General features: G+C 45.8%; 1 protein-coding gene across 3 annotated transcripts in view; it reads right to left on the bottom strand.

Annotated features, from left to right (window-relative positions):
* Nucleotides 1-2,565: 2,565 nt before the first annotated feature.
* LOC129716375 (NACHT, LRR and PYD domains-containing protein 3-like) overlaps nucleotides 2,566-22,217 on the bottom strand; it is a 28,639-nt gene continuing 8,987 nt past the window's right edge. Inside the window, exons 4-10 of one of the 3 annotated variants that reach the window (XM_055666249.1) lie at nucleotides 20,519-20,658; nucleotides 16,967-17,141; nucleotides 16,802-16,867; nucleotides 9,179-10,919; nucleotides 4,291-4,377; nucleotides 3,492-3,659; nucleotides 2,566-3,347 (exon numbers count right to left, since the gene is read on the bottom strand). In XM_055666249.1, the coding sequence (XP_055522224.1) occupies nucleotides 3,260-3,347; nucleotides 3,492-3,659; nucleotides 4,291-4,377; nucleotides 9,179-10,919; nucleotides 16,802-16,867; nucleotides 16,967-17,141; nucleotides 20,519-20,658 (2,465 nt within the window). In that variant the 3' untranslated portion in view covers nucleotides 2,566-3,259. The remainder of the gene's footprint in view (nucleotides 3,348-3,491; nucleotides 3,660-4,290; nucleotides 4,378-9,178; nucleotides 10,920-16,801; nucleotides 16,868-16,966; nucleotides 17,142-20,518; nucleotides 20,659-22,217) is intronic. The other 2 variants (XM_055666251.1, XM_055666250.1) reach the window with 2 other exon arrangements.

Here is a 22,217-nt window from a genome sequence, read left to right as displayed (position 1 = left end):
ACAGCACCTCTTATTTTACTTGGGCAGTTTGCAACCCAGCGGTATGAATATTGATTTTCTTAACTTCAAGTATCCCTTGCAACCCGTCTCTCCGACCCTCTCCTACCCTAGTGGTTGTACTAGTTTCAATGTCATGATGGTGAGTTTCATTGTCTGTAACTCATTTTCACCTGGCCCTACAGCTAACAAAGGCCTGTCTCTGATATTGCTTACTTTTTTGCATATATTTCATTCATTTGTTTTATATCTCCCTATATCACCGTGTCTATATCTTGTTTCCCTTTTCCCTGACTCTCAGTCTGGAGAAGGGTCTCGACCCGAAACGTGACCTATACCTTTTCTCCAGAGATGCTGTCTGAGCCCGCTGAGTTACTCCAACTTATTGTATCTTCCTGGGGAAAAGGTGAAATGACCATCCTTGCCCTCGCCTGTGTGCTGCTTGGCCACCTCCCAGAACTCAGCAACGCCACACTTTGATCAACAGCAGCACCTCAAAATGGCTGCTCCGATGGAGCCTGCCCTCCTTTTATTCGCTGTTCAAGCCCCACATTGACTCTCACCTCCAACTGCCGGTTTTTAAATATTCCCGCCTGATCAGGCCCTGGGGATTGAGCTACTCTAATGTGCTTTAGGACCACCAAGACATCCTCTTCGGAAATTTGTGTATGGCCCAATACATCACAGCTCATTTGTCTTAATTCCTCAGCTTCCATGATTTTATACAGTAAAAACTGATGAGATATTTTCATTTACAATCTCACATATATCTTTGCCTCCACACAAATAGCCACATTGATCTTTAAAGGGACCTTTTCACACCCTGGGCACCATTTTACTCTCAATATACCTGTGGAATCTCTTGGAATGTTCCTTTACCTGGACTGCCAGATCCATCTAATCCTTTCTCTTTACCCTCCGGATTTCCCTCTTAGGTTTACTCCCACGCTTCTCGGCGAGTGATTAATTTCGTCTCGACTACCTACACCTGCAGGGTGCCATCTTTTTCTTTACCAGAACCTCAATATTATTGCTCATCGGCCAGGGTTCCCCAAACTCGCCAACCTGCCCTTTGCTCTAATCAGGTCATCCTGTCGCTGAACTCTTGCTATCCAACTTTTAAAAGCCCCCTATTAGGCCGATGCCCCTTTACCTGTGAAAGGTTTCACCAAATCGACCTCTGCAAGTTCCCCTCTAATGCCTCCAAAATTGGCCTTGCCCCATTTTAGGGCCTTAACTTGTGGGCCTGTCTGTTCTTTCTCCATAGCTGATGTGCAGAGAAACGTTTTTCAGAGGTGAGTGCCTTAAATGTGCTGCCAGGTTCGATGGTTGAGGCAGATGCAATAGTGGCATTTAAGAGGCTTTTGGATAGGCATATGATTTTGCAGGCAACGGAGGGATATGAATTATGCGCAGGCTTGGCGTTGTGTTTGGCAGGTCATTGTGGCCGAAGGGACTCTTCTTGTGCTGTATTGTTCTATGTAGACTCCTGATCACAGTTCCCAAAGTGCTCCCCCACTCACACTTTGCCCTATCTTGTTCCTTTAGAGTAGGTTCAGTGTTGACCCCTCTCTAGCAAGGCTCTCTGTACAGTGATTAAGGAAGCTTTCCTGATTACATTTTACAAATCCCACCCCGGCCAAGTCCTTGGCACTATGGGTGACCCAGTCAACATTGAGGAAGTTAAACTCCCGCTAATATAATGGGGTATAATACACCCTTTCTTGTTCTTACATATGGCGTGCGCAGCCTAAAGTTGTATGACAACTTGTTCTATTTGATTTTCTATTTGTACACGTCGCGTTGATTGTATTAGTCAAAACAAGGTTGCAATTTCCCGTCCCAATATATACCTTATTATACATCGTGATCTGCGATCTGCCAAAACACCTCTAATTCCTGCAGACATTCAACAGTCCCATCAAAGTCATCATCCCCTACTTGGTACTAAGTTGCATACATATAGCCTCGCTGGATGATCCCCAAGAATATCCTCGGTGAGCACTGTTGCTATAACCTCTCCTGTCAAAAAGGCAACCTCCAGTTCACATTTATTTCAAGGGGACTAGAATATAAAACCAGGAATGTAATGTGAGGCTTTATAACAAAGATACTAGCTCCTCTAGTATCTTTGGTCCTGGCCATTTGTGAGGAGTTTCCCGCTCAACGGTGACGCGCATCCAACGGTCAGAGGCGCCCGGTGAGGATCCTGCTTTAGTGATTGCGGTGCAGAGTGTTTAGGAAGGAGGGGGAGCTGGTAGTTTCGACAGGGAGGGTGGGTGGCGGCGGGGAATGGGGAGACGGAAGGGGGATGGGGAGAGGGGGTAGGGAATGGGGAGAGGGGGGTGGGGAATGGGGGGTGGGTTGGGGGGGGGGGGGATGAGGGTGGGGGCATGAGGGTGGGGAAAGGGGAGGGAGAGTCTGAACATCAGAGCTGGGAGCAACCCAGAACTCCACAAACTGATTGAAGGTCACGTTCATGAAGGCCATCATAGGTCAGACAGCAAGACAGGAGCTGACAATAATTTACTGATTTCACCATTGTATTTATAATCTGAAAGCTGAGGAATTTGCCAATCTGTGGTTTAATAAACTATTCATACTTCAGATACAATCGCAAACAATTAACAAATATCTGACAACGAGTGATGGCTTGAACAATTTGTCCAGTTTGTCACTGTTATTGTCACTGCATGAGGGGCACTGCTGGCTCTCAAATCACAATTTCAGGAATTGCAGCAGATCCAACTATCGAGATATTTGAAATATTAATACTATGTGGTCAGGCCATTGAATGGACTGGAGTAAATCTTCATGCCACATGTTCTTCAGATCGTTCTGAAGGAGTTGTTCCCCTCGTCCAGACCCATCAGTGAGTGGTTTGAACTGGGGCAAGATTTTCAGTGCAAGAACCTGTGAGACAAACGTCCTTCAGCATGGAGATTGATCTGAAAAAATGTTGGCCCCAGAGAACCCTAAATGCTATTATTGGTCTCTGAAACGCCCTCCCCCCTGGGTTGTTCCTGTCTGCAATTCCCCAGTTCCCACCATGGACACCCAGCCCTATAAACGGCAGAGGCAATGTGGTGTGGATCAGCAGCTGAGTGACATGGCAGAGCCACCTCTTACCGTTACTACAAGTTCGGGTCTGCCTGGGTACCGATGGAACCATTGGATTCTAAATCCAAAGTGTAGACCTTCAAAGGGGAGGGCAGGAAACAGGCCAGGCCCATTGCCAACCCAAGACACATATACATTATGTTCACAAAGACACACTCAGTCCAGGTCTGGTTCCCTGCAGAGACTTCAGCTGATTCTCTCCACCTTGACTGAATTTATTCTCCCACAGCCTGAAACAGATTGAAAAACAAGGAGGGAATAAGCAGATCACACAACAGTGTCTATAACAAAGGCCGTGATGAATATTTCAACACCAGGAAAGCTCACGGATCGACTGATATTTTGTTACATTAAATGCTCACACAAACACTCACCCGATCCATGTCAGACTCGGGAGCATCCGTGTCAGGTAGCAGAGACCGGGCACCGATTGGTCTGTTAAGGAGTTTTTCCCCAAGTCCAGATTAGTCAATGATTGGTTTGTACTGAGTGCAGAGATGAGATAGTTGGTGCAAAAATCTGTGAGACCAATATCTCTCAGCCTGGAAATGAGAGAGAGAGAGAGAGAATGAGGGATACAGAAAGACTGGAAACAATCCTTGGGACCTGTCATTGGTCAGTGTCATCCACAATCACCTGTCATCCAGACTAATCATTGTCGGACAGTGACAGGAGGAGGAGAATGAGGAGGGGGTGGTGGAAGGAGCTGAAAAAGCGGCAGCAGGTGAGAGGAAAGCTCGCTGGAGCACCTTGTAGAAGATGTCAGCAACTAGGCCAGGAGTTGCTCTCCACTGCCTCCCTCGCCTTCCCAGTGTCGCACCAACAGTGGCCCAAACTGAAGGAGCAGTGAGCCCAGGCAATGCTTATATAACCATGAAGCGATCAGGAAGCCATCGCCAGCCTCCTGTTGCAATGACAAAGGTCATTCAGGAAACGGGACCACCTATTGTGAATTGTAAGTGCATTTACGTAACTCGCTTACTGCGTAAGCTGGCGAGTGTAAATTTCAGTTGATTTTAGATCTTAACCAGAACATAGCTAGAATTTAATTTGTGCAGAACTGTAGGACAGATCCAAAACCACAGAATGCCGGACAAGAGAGTTGAACCCGTATTAATGTCCAGTGTCAGACACACAATAACTGTACACTTCCTCTCAGAGTCTGCTACTTACCCTAGTTTCTGTATTTTACAGTCAGGATGCCTCAGAGCCACAGACAACAGTTTCACTCCAGAATCTCCCAATGCATTGTTCTCCAGTCTAAACACAAACAGCAAGAAACAAACCAATTCAAATCCCATGGGTAGTCAAAAATGCTGGAGAAACTCAGCAGTTGCAGCAGCATCTATACCAACAAGCCCTTCTTAGGAAATAGGCAACGTTTCGGGCCGAAACCCTTCTTCAGACTTCAGAATTCAAATCTCATGTCTGATACATTTTCTCTTACCTGGATATTTCAAGAAAAAATAAATCAATAGACAATAGGTGCAGGAGTAGGCCATTCGGCCCTTCGAGCCAGCACCGCCATTTAATGTGATCATGGCTGATCATCCCCAATCAGTACCCCGTTCCTGCCTTCTCCCCAGATCCCCTGACCGTTATTTTTAAGAGCCCTATCTAGATCTCTCTTGTGGGCATCCAGAGAACCTGCCTCCACCGCCTGAGGCAGAGAATTCCACAGACTCACAACTCTCTGTGAGAAAAAGTGTTTCCTCGTCTCCGTTCTAAATGGCTTACTCCTTTTCTTAAACTGTGGCCCCTGGTTCTCGACTCCTCCAACATCGAGAACACGTTTCCTGCCTCTGCCCCTTTCCTGCCAAGCCCTTTACAATCGTATATGTTTCAATGAGATCTCCTCTCATCCTTTGACAAATGAATGATCAGATTTCCCCTCACTACCCAACACCTGTTTATTGATGCAGGTCAATAATTTCTTCAGGACACTGCTTAACAGAGAAACTCGCTCCCTGCCAATTGTGAAGTAGCATGAGGGAGGGGGAAAATAGAACTAAGTGAGAGGGGGCCAGACCTACCCACACTCAGATATGGGGGGAGGGGGAAGGGAGGAAGGAGGCGCAGCCAACATTACCATAAATGGGGAACTGTGGGATGCGAGAGCCACACAGATGAATTGGACATATATTGAGATGCCTAAGGCCTGATCATCCGGAAGAAATGGTACCAATTGATGTGTGTTCCAACTAATGGACAAGGTGTGGCCAGGAAAGGGGGGGGGGAGGGGGGCGTAGGGTAAAAAGGGACAATGTGTCAAGGCAGTTAATGGGTTGGAGTGGACAGTGGACTAACTTAGATCAGCCCAAGATGTTGCCCAAGACAGCATTAGCAGGGTTCTCGCTTAACTTTTTTACACTATTGCCAGCCGGGCAACCGTGACAGCTTTCAGGTTGCCAAATTACAGTTTAGGCGGTCATTTAAGACGGTTTGCATGACGCGTGCGATAATGTGCTCGGACGAAGTGCGTAGTTACCACTCGGAATTATGCTCAATGAAGCATTCACATATTATGTTCAAGAAAATTTCTAAAGGCATTTTATGATAATAGCTGTTAAAACCGACCATACCCATCTGACAGGTTAAACATTACACTAACTAACAAGAGATGGCCAAAGGACATAACTACAGCAAATGTTCTTTTGGTAATATGTTTAAAGGTGTCAAAACGAATAATAACATTGGGAATTAAAACACATTTGATTGCATTCTGTTATCAAACATAGTCAATGTTCGCTCTGAAGACCATGAAGCATAATAGGGTCAGGGGGTATGCAAATCAGTGCAGGGTGGATAGATGGGAGGGGTGGGGGGGTTGAGAATGGATGGGTTGAGGCAGGTGAATTAGTATGTGCTGGTTGGAGTAGGTAAAATTGTGAGGGGAGAGCACGGGGGATGTCAGTGGTGTTGAATGGGAGGGTTCAGTGCGGGATGGATGGGGGGGTTCAGCACAGGATGAATGGGAGGATCAGTACAGGATGGATGGGTGGAGGATCAGCACGGGATGAATGGCGGGGGGGGATCAGTACAGGATGGATGGGTGGAGGATCAGCACAGGATGAATGGGGGGGGGGGCAGGTCAGTACAGGATGGATGGGTGGGGGGGGGCAGGTCAGTTTGGGTCGGAGGGTCTGTGCAGGATGAATGAGGGATCACTACAGAATGAATGAGGGGATCAGAATAGAATGGGGGTACAGTACGGGATGAATGGTGATCAGTAAAAGATGAATGGGGAGATAAACTACAGGATGGATGATGGCATTGGTGCAGGCTAAATGGAGGGTTGGTCAGTATGAATGGGCCGATCAGTGCAGTATGAATGGGGGGGAAGTGCAGGATGGATGCGAAGGGGGTTCAGTACAGGATGAGAAGAAGGGTTTCAGCCCGAAACGTTTGCCTATCTCCTTCGCTCCATAGATGCTGCTGCACCCGCTGAGTTTCTCCAGCATTTTTGTGTACCTTCAGTACAGGATGAATTGGGGGCCAGTGTAGGATGGATAGGGAGGGGGTGGTAGGAGAATCAATGCGAGGTGGGTAGGGTGATGGATAGATTAGGGGGGGGGGGAGTTAGATGGGGAGGGGAGCACAGGGGATGTCAGTGAGGACTGAATAGAGAAGGGAATGGGATCCGTGCAGGATGGAGAGGAGGGGTCCCAGGATAAGAGGAGTGGAGGGGGGGGGGGGGGAGTACGAGAGGGAGAGAGAGGGGGAGGGAGGGGGAAAGGGCAGAGGAGATGGGGAGGAATGAACGTCAGCGCTCCTCGGACATCACCCCGCTGCCTTGGCCATACCTGTCCAACGCCAAAGTGCCGCCGCCAAGGGGGAAACGGTTGGGATATATTCGCCACCGCCTCCCATCCTCCGCCAGCCAACAGCAACGTGCTGGGCCGAGCGGTGCAGCTCAAAGATCCTATAGCTATAGGATCTGACGTGCAGCTGCTTCAGACGGCGGAAGGAAACCTCCCTCCCTCCTCCCGGCCTCGCCGTGCGAGAGTGGTTGTTTTGAAAGCGCCGTTGGCGGATTTACAAGCAGTGGCCGTTATAAGGGCGATAGTGGCCGCTGCTTGCAAATCCACCAACGGCGCTTTCAAAACAACCACTCTCGCACGTCGAGGCCAGGAGGAGGGAGGGAGGGAGGGAGGGAGGGAGAGGGAGGCCTCCTTCCGCCAGGCAGGGTGTGGGAGGGGGAGGCGGTGTAGTCGCTATCGCGGCAGCTGCTGCCGCTGTTCGGGGCCTGTCATTCGCTCCGACCCTTCATTGTATTGTATTCAAATTTTTTTTTGTGTATTCATCACCACGCAATCAAAGATACTAGAGGAACACAGCCGCCGCCGCCGACACGAAACGTCACGTTCCTATTCTCCAGAGATGCTGCCTGACCCGTGGAATTACTCCAGTTTTTTGTGTCTATCGGTATAAACCAGTATCTGCTTGCCAAGCCGGGCAAAATGAACCGGCGTTTAGGTTGCCCGGCAGCACTTTGGGTGGTCAATGGCACCCGGGCAACCGCTAATTTCGAGCCCCGTTTAGCGGTCTCACTGAAACTTGGTTGAAACTGGATTATGTCAGTCTCAATGAGCAGTTGCAATTAAAGTGACCATTACATGAGCCTCTGCCTGGATGTTGCCTAGCAACCACAATCAAGGAATGGGTTGTGCAATTCAGCATTGTACCTACATGAAATTGTACAATTCACATATTTTATCACATACAGCACTCTATATACAGCATAGTAATCATGAAATCCTTTATCTTTTTAACTCACAAAGCATGGGATGTAGATTTGAGTGTGGGGGGGGGGGTGGGGGATGAAGGTGAATGTAGATCAATAGTATAAAAAGCTATGTATGCTTTGTATCCAAAAGAATAGGACAGGAGAGCATCTGCCCTTGAAGATGTCACCCCCAAGTTGGCCAATTTGTAATACTGGAAGGTTATTCTGAAAGTAAAGGGCCTGTCCCACTTGGACCACCTAATCCACGAGTTTAGAAGACCCTAGACGAGTTGAAAAAAAATGTCACGGTCTTGTTGAATCGCCGAAGTAAAATACCTCCTACGGCTATGTCTACGACCTCCTACGGCTATCTCTACAACCTCCTACAACTATGTCTACGACCTCCTACAACTATGTCTACGACCTCCTACGACCCCCCTGGACCTCAGTCTTCCACACCTAAGACCGACTACAACTAGCTACAAGTGGAAAATGATTACATGATAAAATGATGTCATGTTTGCATTTTTTTTCTCGGGCCAGTTACCAGCCTACGACTACCATCACGACCTACCTACGAGTAAAAATTAACCATTTTTTCCATGGCAACCTTTTTTTTTAAATTTGTGGACATTTTTTATCAGGCTGGAAAAAACGGCGCGACCAACTTGAGGCCACGAGTACGCGGAGACCACTCACGAGCAGGAGGAAAAGTTACAAAGAATGCTGCGAGTACGAGTCATGTGCAAACTCGGCAGAAGTCGCCAATTAGGTCGTGAAAATGGGATAGGGGTTTAAACCTGGCACATCACATGAATCTCCGACTGGACAATCTGTTGCTTGGCCTTCCTCTGGAAAAGGATAGGATGTATCAACACACCAACTGCTGCCGCTAGTGTTGGTCTAGGTGCCAGAGTCATTTTCCTGCTCAATGGACGTGTGGGAGAGCAATAAATGCTATTGATTACAATGAAATCAATGGCTTTTACAAAAAACGTATCCAATGATGTCTTCAACTGCCCTTCTCAAGAAGTCATTTAGACAGAAATTACTATAAAAGCTTCTGGTTATTTGGCACAAATATTCAGAGTATGCTTTCATACATTTTATTCAAACCATATAAACCATATAACAATTACAGCACGGAAACAGGCCATCTCGACCCTTCTAGTCCGTGCCGAACACATAATCTCCCCTAGTCCCATATACCTGCGCTCAGACCATAACCCTCCATTCCCTTCCCATCCATATAACTATCAAACTGTTTCTTTTCCTTCACAAACAACAAAGTGGGTCAATCTTAAAATTGAATGTAAAAGAGAAATGAGCAGTTACCTCAAATCCTGACATTTGTGCAGCCCGGGTCCCAGTTGCTGGAGTCCTTCACACTGAATGTGGCAGCCCCACAAATTGAGATGTTTTATTGTGTCACAGAGGCCAATCGCACGAGACAGCACGGCGCAGTCAATCAGGGTTAGTCGTATTCCAATTAATGACAGTGTTTGAATGGATCCCAGTGTGTCCTGCGCAAGGCTACTATTTTGACACTCAAAAAGGAAGGGCAATGTATTTAGGAAACTCCTTTTACCAGTTTGACTCCATGCATTTCCAATCTGCTTTTTAACCTCCTCCTTCACCCAGTCAATCACTTGGACTGTAGTTTGATGAGGAAATGGGCCCAGAAACTCCTCCAGTCGCCGAGATGACCCTGGTGAGGAGAGACCAGCAACAAAACGGAGAAATACCTCAAATCGCCCATCTTCCTTGCTATGGGCTTCAGTGAGGATTTTCACGATATCTCCAGGATCTGGAGTCAGGAATTGTGCAAGTGCAGCTACAAACTCTTGGATAGTGAGGTGAGGAAATGTGTATGCCCCACTCCGGGCAGAATCCTCTCTCTCCAAAAGTTCCATCGGGAAACCGGAGAGGAACTGGGAAGGCTGGAGATCGTACTTGATCAAATCTCCATCTGTGAACACAATGTTCTTCTCGGACACTCCTGTGAAGGCCATCTGACCAATCCTCAGTAGCACCTCGCGGGGGCTCTCATTTTCACAACCGTGGTTTTTCAGGATGTTGTAAATGTAGTGGGAATATAGTTCGGTGATGGTCTTGGGAAATTGCAGCAGGTCCCCGTGTCTTTGCGCGAAGAAGGGGCCCAGTACAAGGCCAAGGATGCAACAGTATGAGGGGTTGTAGCTCATGGTGTGCAGAATCTCGTTCTTCACCACGTGTTTGAAAACAGTTGCTGCCACCAACTGATCTTCAAAAAACTTGTTGAAATATTCCTTTCGTTCCTTTCCAACAAATCCCAGGATTTCAGCCCAGACACCGATCTCCGCCTTTTCCAATGAATGTAACGTAGTGGGGCGGGTGGTCACTAGCACTGAACAGCCTGTGAGGAGCTTGTGCTGGATTAAACCATACACAATGTCAGACACTTCACACCGCCACTCAGGATCTGTGCATATGTGCTGAGTTTCTACTGTGTCTCTCTGGTTGTCAGCAAAATCGATTCTGCCCTTAAATTCATCCAAACCATCAAATATAAACAGCAGTCTCTCTGGCTTCTTCCAGACCTCTTCCAGGAGATTCCTAAAGTAAGGATATTGATCCAGAATCAGTTTGTTCAGGTTTATTCGACAGCTAATGGAATTTAAATCTCTGAATTTGAAAATGAAGACAAACTGAAAGTGTTGGTATATTTTCTCTGTGGCCCAGTCATAAACAATCTTTTGCACCATTGTTGTTTTACCAATCCCCGCAACTCCAGTCACCACTGTCGAGTTCCCAGTTTTTAATTTGTTCTGAGAGAAGCTGCTCTGGACCAATTGATCAGTCCGGATTTTTTCCAGCTCTCCCTGGAGGTGTTTCTCTCTCCACTTTTCATGTTCTCGGCCTCTTGCCAGCAGCTCATGTTCCACCACTCCCCAATCTCGAACAGTAGAAATGATCGTGAGCTCAACGTATCGATCAACCAGCTGGAAATCATTAGCATTCCCTTTCTTGAGGAGCGTGTTCACTCTCAGTGTTTTGGTCTCTACCCGCAGAAACTCCTTGTGTTTTTGCAGAACATCTTGCATGAGAACAGACAGAACATGACATAATGTTAGATGCCTCAATTCAATATTCAGTGTTCAAGATTACATACGTGAATCTTAATGTTTCCATGAATATTTCAGAGCTACTCCAGAACTCTTGTCTTTGGTAATCCAGCATCTGCAATTCCTTGTTTTTACATTTCTAGCTATATATTTGTTTGGCCAAGACATTGGCTATCTATTAGGTTGTATTGGACTGTTATATATGTAACATTGAAGTGGAATTCCCAATGTTTGTGGAAAATCATTTGGAATAATTCAGCACAAGAGGCAAGAGGGGAGGTAAGTGCTTTCATCCTTTCCCAACTTGAACTGAATTGGAGTTGATCAACAAGCAGGGACAGACCCCAGGAGAAGGTGTTTGGGAAGCTGATTGAAAGGTTTGAAGGTGGATCGGTCACATGGACTAGATGGATTACACTCCAGGGTTCTGAAACAGATATTATTGAGATTGTTTAAGAAGGAACTGCAGATGCTGGAAAATCAAAGGTAGACAAAAGTGCTGCAGATACTCAGCGGGTGCAGCAGCATCTATGGAGCGAAGGAAATAGGCAACGTTTCGGGCCGAAACCTTTCTTCTAGAGATTGTGCAGGCTTTAGTAGTGATCTTTCAAGAATCACTAGAGTTAGGAATGGTTTCAGAGGACTAGATATTCACAAATGTAGCTCCACTGTTTAAGAAGGGAGCGAGGCAAAATAAAGGAATTTACATGCCGGTTAGTGTCTTCTGCGATTGGTAACATTTTACAGTCCATTATGAAGGATGAGGCTTTCAGATACTTGGAAACACATGTTAAGCACATGTCAGCATGGTTTCGTAAACGGAAGGTCTTATCTGACAAATCTATTAGAGTTTTTTGAGGGGGTAACAAGCAGGATAGACAAAGGACGGTCAATGGATGTTGTTTCTTTGGATTTTCAAAAGGCCTTTGATAAGGTGCCGCACATGAGGGTGCTAAATGAGATTAGAGGCAAGGTAGTAGTGTGGATAGACGATTGGCTGACTGCCGTAAGGCAAAGAGTGGGAATATAAGAGGCCTTTTCTGGTTGGCTGCGATGTTCCACATGGGTTGTTGTTGAGTCCGCTACTTTTCATCTTATGTATTCATGACCTGGGTGATGGAATTGATGCCTTTGTGCCAAATTTGCAGATGATAGGAAGATAGGACGAGGGGTTAGTAATGTTGAGGAAGCAGGGAGGTTGCAAAAGCAGTTGGATAGGTGGGAATGTGGGCAAAGAAGTGGCAAATTAAATACAGCATAGCAAAGAGTACGATAATGTACTTTAGCAGAAGGAATAAAGACATAGAGAGGATCCAGAAATTGGACGAGCAAAGGGACTTGGTGCAGGATTCCCAAAAGCGTTAATTTGCAGGTTGAGTTAGTGGAGAGAAAGGCAAATGTAATGTTAGCATTCATTTTGAAGGGACTAGGATATAAAAGGAGGGATGTAATGCTGAGGATTTGTAAGGTGCTGGTGACGCCACATTTGGAATATTGTGGGCCGTTTTGGGACCGAAATCTGAGGATGATGTGCTGACATTGGAGAGGGCCCAGAGGAGGTTTATGAGAATGATCATGGGATGATTCGGTTAATGGGTGAGAGTGTTTGGATGCTCAGGGCCTTGGGGTTTAGAAAGTAGAGGGTGACAGGGAGGGAAGAGAAGGGGTTCTCTTTGAAACCTATCAGATAATGAAAGGCCATGGTCGAGTGGACGTGAACAGGATGTTAGCAGTGAGGGGAGAGTACAACCAGAGGGCACGCCCTCAGAATAAAAGGACAAAACTTTAGTATGGAAATGAGGAGGGATTTGTTTTTTGCCACAGAATGGTGAATATGGAATTCATTGTCACAGACGGCTGCTTCTCACCGGGACCACTTTATTTGGGCCAGGTGGTCTGTGTTCTTGCCCCAAACATTCTATTCGGTATTATTTTTCTGAAATTGCATGTGATGAAGCTGAATCCATATCCTCAGTCCACAAATTCGCCAATTACAGGTTAGAATTCTGACCTGTATTCTACTTGACTTTATAACAAACAAATCTAAATGACTCCTGAATTAAATAACTATTTTATAAAGGGAAAATTTTGTTTAACGGTTAAGAGGAAGAGAGCTGTAACATGAACAACTTTGTATAAGAGACATCTGAACAGTCAATGGGACATGCTGGAGTTGATAGTTTAGTTTAGAGATACAGCGCAGAAACAGGCCCTTAGCTGGGTGGAACTTTTAAAGTGCACAGTGGCTCTGCTGTAGACTTGATACCTTACAGCGCCACAGACTCAGGTTCAATCCTTACTACGACTGCATGGAGTTTGTACATTCTCCTGTGACCTCGTAGGTTTTCCCCAGGTGCTCCAGTTTTCTCCCACGCTCCAAATACGTAGATGTTTGTTGAAATGGCTTTGATAAAATTGTAAATTGTCGCTAGTGTGTCGATTAGTTCAGGAGATCACTGGTTGGCGTTGAATTGGTGGGCTGAAGGGCCCGTTTCTCTGTAGCTCTAAAGGGCCTCGTTAACGTCCATGTGAATGCAAGAAGTATCAAGGGTAAAGCTGATGAACTTAGAGCCTGGATCAGTACTTGGAATTGTGATGTTGTGGCCGTTATGGAAACTTGGTTACCAGACTGGCAACCTAACATGCCTGGGTTTTGATGTTTCAGATGAGATAGAGGGAAAGTAAAATAAGTGAGCGAGTTGCTTTACTAATCAGGGAGAAGGTCGTGGTGGTACTCAGAGAGGGTACGTCTACTGTGTTAAGCTCAAAATAAGAATGGAGTAATGACTCTGATATTATAGGCTTCCTAATAGTCAGCAGGAGATAGAGGATCAGATATGTAGACAGATTATGGAAGGATGCAACAACAGGGTTGTTGTAGAGGGTGACTCAATATTGACTGGGATTTATTCAGGGCAAGAGTATTAAATGGAGTATAATTTGTTAGGTGCATTCAATAAGATTTCCTTAAACAGTATGTGGATAGTCCGTCTCGAAGAGTGACCATGCTAGTCCTGGTGGGTTGGGAAGCGAGCCTGGCCAGGTGACTGGTGCGCTTTAAGAGCATTTTGGGAATAGTGATCACAATGTTAAGTTTTAAGATTACTTTGAATGAAGACAGGTCTGGAGGTTGAGGAAGGTATAACGGCAAGATTACAATGTCATTAAGGACAGATAAGGATAGCAAAGTAAGGGATCAATAGATGACCAATGAGGTTGGTCAGGCAGAAAAACAAACTTTTTGTCAGGTTTAAGAAGATGGCATCAGTAGGAATGAAGTCAAGCTGGCAATTAGAAGGGCAAATGCTTGTGGAGTTCAGCTGTTTGTGGGGAACTGTCTGCTCAGACTGATTATTACAGCAAACCATCATTACAACAGAGCATCAGGGTGCTGTCTGTATAGAGTTTGTTCGTTCTCTCTGTGACTGCGTGGGCTTTCTGTGGGTGTTCCCTCACACATTCCAAAGACGTGTCGGTTTGTAGGTTAATTGGCTTCAGTAAATTGTCCCCAATGTATAGGATAGTGCTAGTGTACGGAGTGATTACTGGTCGGCGCAGACTCGGTGGACTGAAGGACCTTGTTCCGAAATGTCTCCCGAAACTAAACTAAAAATCAGCTGCGCCTCAGCCTCCAACATCTCCAGATAAATCAATCCAAGTTTTTCAACCATTCTTTCTGGAGTACATTCTCCAATCCAGGCAACATCCTGGTAAGCCGCTTCTGCACCCTCTCTAAAGCCTTCACCCTTCCTGTAATGGGGCAACCAGAATTGTATACAATGTTAGCCCAGTCCACTTTTGCAACTACGCATTCTAATCATTAACTGCCAAAAGTGGCCTCATCAAAGTTCTTTGGTGGCGCAACATAACCTCCAGCCCTTTACACTAAATCTGTCTCCCACCGATGAAGGTAAGCCTTGTTTATCACCTGTAGAGTTGGCACTTGCAGGGAGCTAAATGTGGAATGGTATGAAGGCAGCGTAGCAAGTAAGTTTGCAGATTACACTAAAATTGTTCATTATTGTGGACACTGAAGTTTGTCAAAGGTTACAAATGTACATTGACAACTGGGAAATTGGGCAAAGGAATGGCAGATTAAATTTATCTCGGACAAGTGTGAAGTAATGATGGTTGAGAAGTTAAACCAAACGAAAACATACACAGTGAATGGGAAGAGCCTGGACAGTGATGTTAAATGGAGACATAAAGGTGAAAGTACATTGTTCCCTGAAAGCAACAACCTGGGTCAGCAGGATATTGAAGAAGGTGTAAGCCATGTTTGCCTTTATTGGTGTGGGCATTGAGTCGTGGAGTCAGGAAATCACTTTACAATTGTACAATGAGTTGGTGAGATGATACCTAGAATATTGGAATAATCTGCAAAGCTAGTGGTACAGGTAGGTACAATTATAGTGTGTGAAATACATTTGGATGTAAAGGGATAGGAAAGGTTAAAAGGGACAAGTGCCAAACACAGATAAATGGAAAGGTCCTGTTTCCATGCTGACTTCTGTGGAAACATCTCAATCTCTATCTAGAGAGCAAATAAAGATAATAGAGGGGCCTTCAGGGGTATAGAAAATATATAGGTGTATAGAGACAGCGGTACTTAAAAGGAATTATAAGGACAGTGTGAGGCATGATGTGTCACAGGTGGATTATATTAAAGGAAAATGCAAAATCGTTTGCAAACTATATTAAGGGGAAAGAGACAACCATTGTATCAGGAACCAGCCAGAAGTGTCTGGGGTGTCAGGACCCTGCCAGGAATGTGTGGGATTTCACAATGTTTCAGAACCCAGTCTGGTGCATGTTGGGATTCAGTGCGTCAGGACACTGACATACGTATATGGAGTGTCACAGTTTATTGTAATGCAGATAGAAGTGTACGGGGGTTTAGAGTATATCTGGCTGTGCAAGTAGATTGGCTACGTAGATATTGTAAATTGCCCTATTTTGTGGAGGAGTAGCAGAAATGTAAGAGGAAATGACATGGGTGTGGTGAATGCTGAGTGATGGTAATGTGGAGTGAATAAAATGATATGATTGCTGCATTAGTACAAATTGCAGGACGAAGGATTTGCTTTACTGTTATGTGGGATTTCATGTAGGTCAGGATACCGCCAGGCAAGTAAAGGGTTTCATAATGTGTCAGTCCCTGTCAGGCATGTATGGGGTTTCACATTTGTCAGGACCCTTCTGGTGTGTATGGGTTTCACAGTGTCCAGACCCTACCAGGAATGTACGGGTTTCAGTGTACAAGGACCCAACCAGGTGTGTATGGGATTCATAGTGTATCAAGGTCCTGCCAGGGGTGTGTAGTTTCAGGACCTCGGGATTCTGCCAGGAGTGTGTGAGGTTTCACAATGTGTCAGGATCCTCACAGGAGTGTATGTGATTTCAGTGTGTCAGGTCCTTGCAGTGAGTGTAACCTTGTCACGGGTTTTTGGATTTTCACGGTATACGAGAATCCTGCCATGTGTGTCTGGGACTTTGCAGTGTAGCAGGGGGTTGCCAGATGTGGAGGTCGAATGAAACTTACAGATGGATTAGCTAAACTACTGAACTGAGTTATTAGCAGTGTGTTGGAAATTGTGTGAATTGTAACAAATGCAGAGTAGCCATTGACCGAGCTTGAATTCCAAGTTAAGTCACAATCATGACGCAGTGTAAAACCCCTCAAAAGGCAAATCCATCCTATTCCCTGGCCCTTGATATTTGGGCTGTTATATTCTGCCAACCTGCAAACAGCCTTGGTTCAGAATCAATTGTGTCAATTAAATAGTTTGGATTGTGTATTGTGTCAATTGTGTCAATTATGTCAATTAAATAGTTTGGATTGTGCATCTCTCACCTTTCAATTGCGAGGATGCATCACATAAACCTGGGGCGATGTCCATTAATTCACGTGGATCAGGATCTAATTAAAATCAAAATGCCTTAGCGAAACCAGCTCTGACTCACATGGTAAAATCTACAATGTTTCAATGTGATTTGTGTTCATGTTGTTTTACCGTACCAAGCTCCTGGATTTCTTTCAGCATTTTGTCCAATTTTGCCAATTCATTACGCATTTTCACAAAGGATTCCCCCATCACCATCCGAGACTGGGAGTCTTTCTCCATCACCGGACTAAGGAAGAGAGCAGTACTGTGTGTCGTCTGGTTTCCCTTCTCAGCAAGTTCTGTGATTTCCTATATAAAAACAAAATGCATTTATTGAACAGTAGACTGATGGACACAGTGAATGGGGTAGAAAATACCTGCTTAGTGATGGGACTTCACAATAGTTTCAAGTCTCCTCTTGTGTAGCTGGAGATGTTGTCGGATGCAATAGATGAGATTAGAGGACGTGCATGTGACAGTCTCAATAAGAAGGACTGCAGGGGAATACGGCATCTACAGTTCCTTGTTCCTACACTTCTTACTCAGCACAAGTAACTGTCATTGTGCTAAACGTCTGATCCACACAAAGCTCTGGGCCTGTGAGGCATTGCTTTCTATACAGCAGAAGAGCTGGAACCAATGATAATCCTGGGCTCAGAGACTGACATCTTGATCACTTCAAAAGAACCAGGTACCAAGAAGTGGGTTGATAAAGGAATATGGGCCACAGAGGATGGGGGTCGCACGGAGCAACGTTCACACTGGGCAGTGGAAGCAGCTTGGCCTTTAGCTCAGCGCTGTCGCAATTCCAGTCTGGGGATCTTGCTTCCCTTCACTTCGCCATCAGTGAGGTCAGCGTGGAGGTTGGGGGCATCTCATGGTGGTGGATGTAATGTACCGTGGCCCTCAGCACCGGCAGATTAATGTGTACGCCTCACCCGTGCGGAGCGAGGGGCTGGCCGTTCTCCAGCACCTCCCATCGCTGCTGGCCATGTCCCGGCCCCTCATCGATGAGGGTGGACAATCCGGCAGCGCCGACTACAAACTGGACAGCACTTCTAAGCTCCTGATGGAGACAGTCAAAGACTCAAAGCTGCACGATGCCTTCAGAGACCCTTCATGCTGGTCCCTGTCGCGGTTCACCCGGTCGAGACCGGACGGTTCAGCCCAGTCTCGATCATTCACTGTAATCATGGCTGATCATCCACAGTAAGTACCCGTTCCTGCCTTTTCCCCCATATCCTCTGACTTCGCTATCTTTAAGAGCTCTATCCAACTCTCTCTTGAAAGCATACAGAGAATTGGCCTTCTGAGGAAGATAATTGCACAGATTCACAACCCTCTGTGTGAAAGTTTGTCCTCATCTCCATTCCAAATGGCTTACCGCTTATTCTTCAACTGTGGCCCCTGGTTCTGGACTCCCCCAACATCGGGAACATGTTTCCTGCGTCTAGCGTGTCCAAACCATAAATAATCTTATATGTTTCAACAAGATCTCACCCTTCTAAGTTCCATAGTATAAAAGCCCAGCCGCTCTATTCTATCAACATATGACAGTCCCGACATCCCGGGAATTAACCTTGTGAACCTACGCTGCACTCCCTCAATAGCAAGAATGTCCGTCCTCAAATTTGGAGACCAAAACTGCACACAATACTTTGGGTGTGGTCTCACTAGTGCTCTGTGCAACTGCAAAATTACCTATTTGCTCCTATATTCAACTCATCTTGTTATGAAGGTCAACATGCCATTCGCTTTCTTCACTGCCTGCTGTACCTGCATGCTTAGCGACAAGGGTGTGGGGTAAAATTGTGCAAACAGTATTGAAAATGTTGGATGGAGTTTTGTAAGGATTATGTATTGTACATTTCTCAAATAAAGTCTATTTTGAACATTAGAAAAATCTACTGCATCCGGTGTTCCTGATGTGGTCTCCTGTACCTCGGCGAGACCAAACATATACTCGGCGACCCGTAGTCTTTGCCGAACACGTGCTCGGTCCGCCAAATCCTACAGGATCTCAAGATTGCTAACCATTTTAACTCCTCTTCTCATTCCCAGACAGACTTTTCTGTCCTGGTCTCCTCCATTGCCAGAGAGAGGCCACATGCAAACTGGGAAAACAGCAACTAATATTCTGCATGTGTAGCTAACAACCCAATGATGCGAACACTGAATTATCTAATTTTACGTAACTACAAACCCCCTTCTTCTTTTCCCCTACAGCCTTTCCCCACCCCCTCTAACCTTCACTCCCCCACCCCCTTGTACCTGTGCGCCACCTGGGCTCAGACCTAACCCTCCCTTTTCACCTACATTCCTTACAAAGCTTCATAATTTGCAACATTTCGCATTTTGTCTCCCACGTTCTGTCTTTTCAACTCCGGCCTTTGTCCAAATATCTGTCTATCAAAACCCCCGCTCACCTGCATCAACGTGCTATGCCAGGCTTTATCCTGCCCCTCCTCTCCACCTCCACTGGAAAAGGATTCGGACTCAAAATTGCACCCAACCATGTCTGAAGAAGGGCCTCGACCCAAAAATCACCCATTCCTTCGCTCCAGAGATGCTGCCTGTCCCACTGAGTTACTCTAGCTTTTTGTCTTCATCTTCATGTTCTCCAGAGATACTGCCTGAACCACTGAGTTCCTCAGTTGTTTTACTTTTCTTGCTCAGAATGAAGGCTGCGTTCCCACAGGGATTGGGTGATTCTCCTGCATTTCCATCTAGCCCAGCTGAAAGAGTGAGTAGATTTGACAAGTCATTGGGACAAATCTGCCAATTGTGGATCCTGAGCTCCGTGTTCTAGGCAGCACTGCAGGAAGATGTGCCCTGAGCTCTGTGAAACTATATGGCGAGTTTACAATCACTTCACTTGACATTCTTTTAATGCTGTTCGGTCCAATGAAATTGCTTTCAGGACCAAAGAAATAAGTGCAAGGTTGGTCACTTGGTTATGTGCTGGAGTCAATGTGAACAGACTGGTGTAATTGCAGGTTTTCTTCCCTCAATGATGGCAGTGAACTCTGTGGGTCTATATCGCTATTTGACAGCTGCAATTCCTTGTGTTTCAATGAAGTGAACTGAATTTAACCAGCATCCTTGATGGGATTGGAATCAGATTTAGTTTAGCATGGAAACAGGCCCTTTGGCCTACTGAGTCCACACCGACCATCAATCCCTGCACACTAGCACTATCCTACACACTAGGGACAGTTTACATTTATACCAAGCCAATTAACACCTGCACGTCTTTGGAGTGTGGGAGGAAACCAAAGATCTTGGAAAAAATCCACACAGGAGAGAATCACGGGAAGAACATACAAACTCTGTACAAGCAGCACCCATAGTCAGAATGGTCACCCGGATCTCTAGCACTATAAGGCAGCAACTCTACCGCTGTGCCACCATGAATCCGATGATCAGTTCTGACATCTGTTAACAGTTCACTGCCCACGTATCATTATGTAAAGCACGGTACATTTGGTAGGAAGAGTTCGCTCTGGATCTAGTCCCCAGCTCATATTATTTAGCCCTGATGCCAGGTTTGTGGGGGATAAATCATTCAGAGGTCATTATCACCAATGCAACGTCAAGTCCCTAGAGTGAGGTGAGCGCGACTGGCCTTAATCTCTCTTCCCTTTTGATGCCATCAGTTCATTAACATTTTCATAAACACAACTCACCTCACGTTCTTGTCCAATGAAACGTGCCTCCTGTCTCAACATGAAGCCGAGTCTTTCAACCCCTTCTTCAATGACCTGCTGCAGTCTCTTCTGATAATCGTCCCACTGTGTCAAGAACTCAGAGTTTGTAGACTTTGGATCTGTGAACACAAATGAAGAATTAGGCACCTCCAACACAACACTGCAATCTCCACCCATCCCACGCTCACTGTCACATATAATTATATATTCTCCTCAAGTTCAATATTTCTACAGCCCAGATCATTAGAAAGTGTATAAAATACACTGTGTCTCCAACATGTCACTCAGCATCCCTCTCCCACATTGACAATGTTCACTGGTACAAAATTCCAGCAGGAATAATATTTGTCCCATTTTCTTGGTGCAGGTGCTCGCAGACAATTGATGGGGGTAGTCAAGAATTGATGGGCTTAGTTTATTTAAAAGCCGTTAACCGCGAGAACAGATCCACTGAAGAGTGACAAAGAACGGCTTTTGAACGCAAAGTTACAACCGATAAGAACCGAGACGGTACCGTGAACAATAATCCCTTTCAAGGTACAAAGGTGCTGTATACATCCTCGTCACCCAATACAGATAAAAAGTTTTGAACGCTACTACTGGACTCGGCACATCATTGAGAATTCAGTGATGAAACAATCTAAGGAATAACATTTGTCACATCATCTTGTTGAGCTACATATTTGGATTATTTATTAATACAACACCCTGCAATATCTATTCGTTTCATGTGTATTCACTGAATGTGGATATCACCCACAAGGTTGTCTGTTATCCATTGAGTATCAGTTGATATTTATTTTGTCCCTTCATTTCATTAATTCAGACACTTTGGTGTGGCTAGATCTTATGTCTAGGTCAAGGTCTCTGGATATGTACGACACAATAGAGGCCACCCCATCTACTGTATAGTCCACAAACAGCCTAACAAAGTAGACTGTTCTTTCCAGGTTCGGCAGAGGTTCAGCTGCACCTCCTCCAACTTCATCTATTGCATCCGCTGCTCTAGATGTCAGCTGCTGTACATCAGTGAGACCAAGCGTAGGCTTGGCAATCACTTCGCCGAACACCTCCGCTCGGTTCGCAATAACCAACCTGATCTTCCGGTGGCTCAGCACTTCAACTCCCCTTTATGTTCCGAATCTGACCTTTCTGTCCTGGGCCTCCTCCATAGCCAGAGTGAGGACGACCATAAATTGGAGGAGCAGCACCTTATATTTGGGCAGTTTGCACCCCAGCGGTATGAACAATGACCTCTAATTTCAGGTAGTCCCTACTTTCTCCTCCCCTTCTCAGCTCTCCCTCAGCCCACTGGCTCCACCTCTTCCTTTCTTCTTCCCGCCTCCCCCACCCTCACATCAGTCTGAAGAAGGGTTTCAACCCAAAACGTTGCCTATTTCCTTTGCTCCATAGATGCTGCCTCATCCCCTGAGTTTCTGCAACATTTTTGTCGACATAACAAAGTGGAACTCACCCAAAATCAAACTTCAAAAAGAAAAAGCCAGAATGCTCCACTGCAATCGCCAGACACATCCTGACTCTCATTTCTGAGGACTGAGGTCCCCACCTGCTTTGAAAGGACATCAATTATGCCGGTGCCCAAGAAGAGTAAGGTGACGTGCCTCAATGACTATCGACCAGTGGCACTAACGCCGGTGGTGATGAAGTGCTTTGAGAG

The sequence above is a fragment of the Leucoraja erinacea genome, unplaced genomic scaffold (genome assembly GCF_028641065.1).
Source record: "Leucoraja erinacea ecotype New England unplaced genomic scaffold, Leri_hhj_1 Leri_223S, whole genome shotgun sequence".
Classification (NCBI taxonomy): Eukaryota; Metazoa; Chordata; class Chondrichthyes; order Rajiformes; family Rajidae; genus Leucoraja; species Leucoraja erinaceus.
Note: the sequence above shows the minus strand (reverse complement) of the source record. Positions and strands in the feature narration are given on the sequence as shown.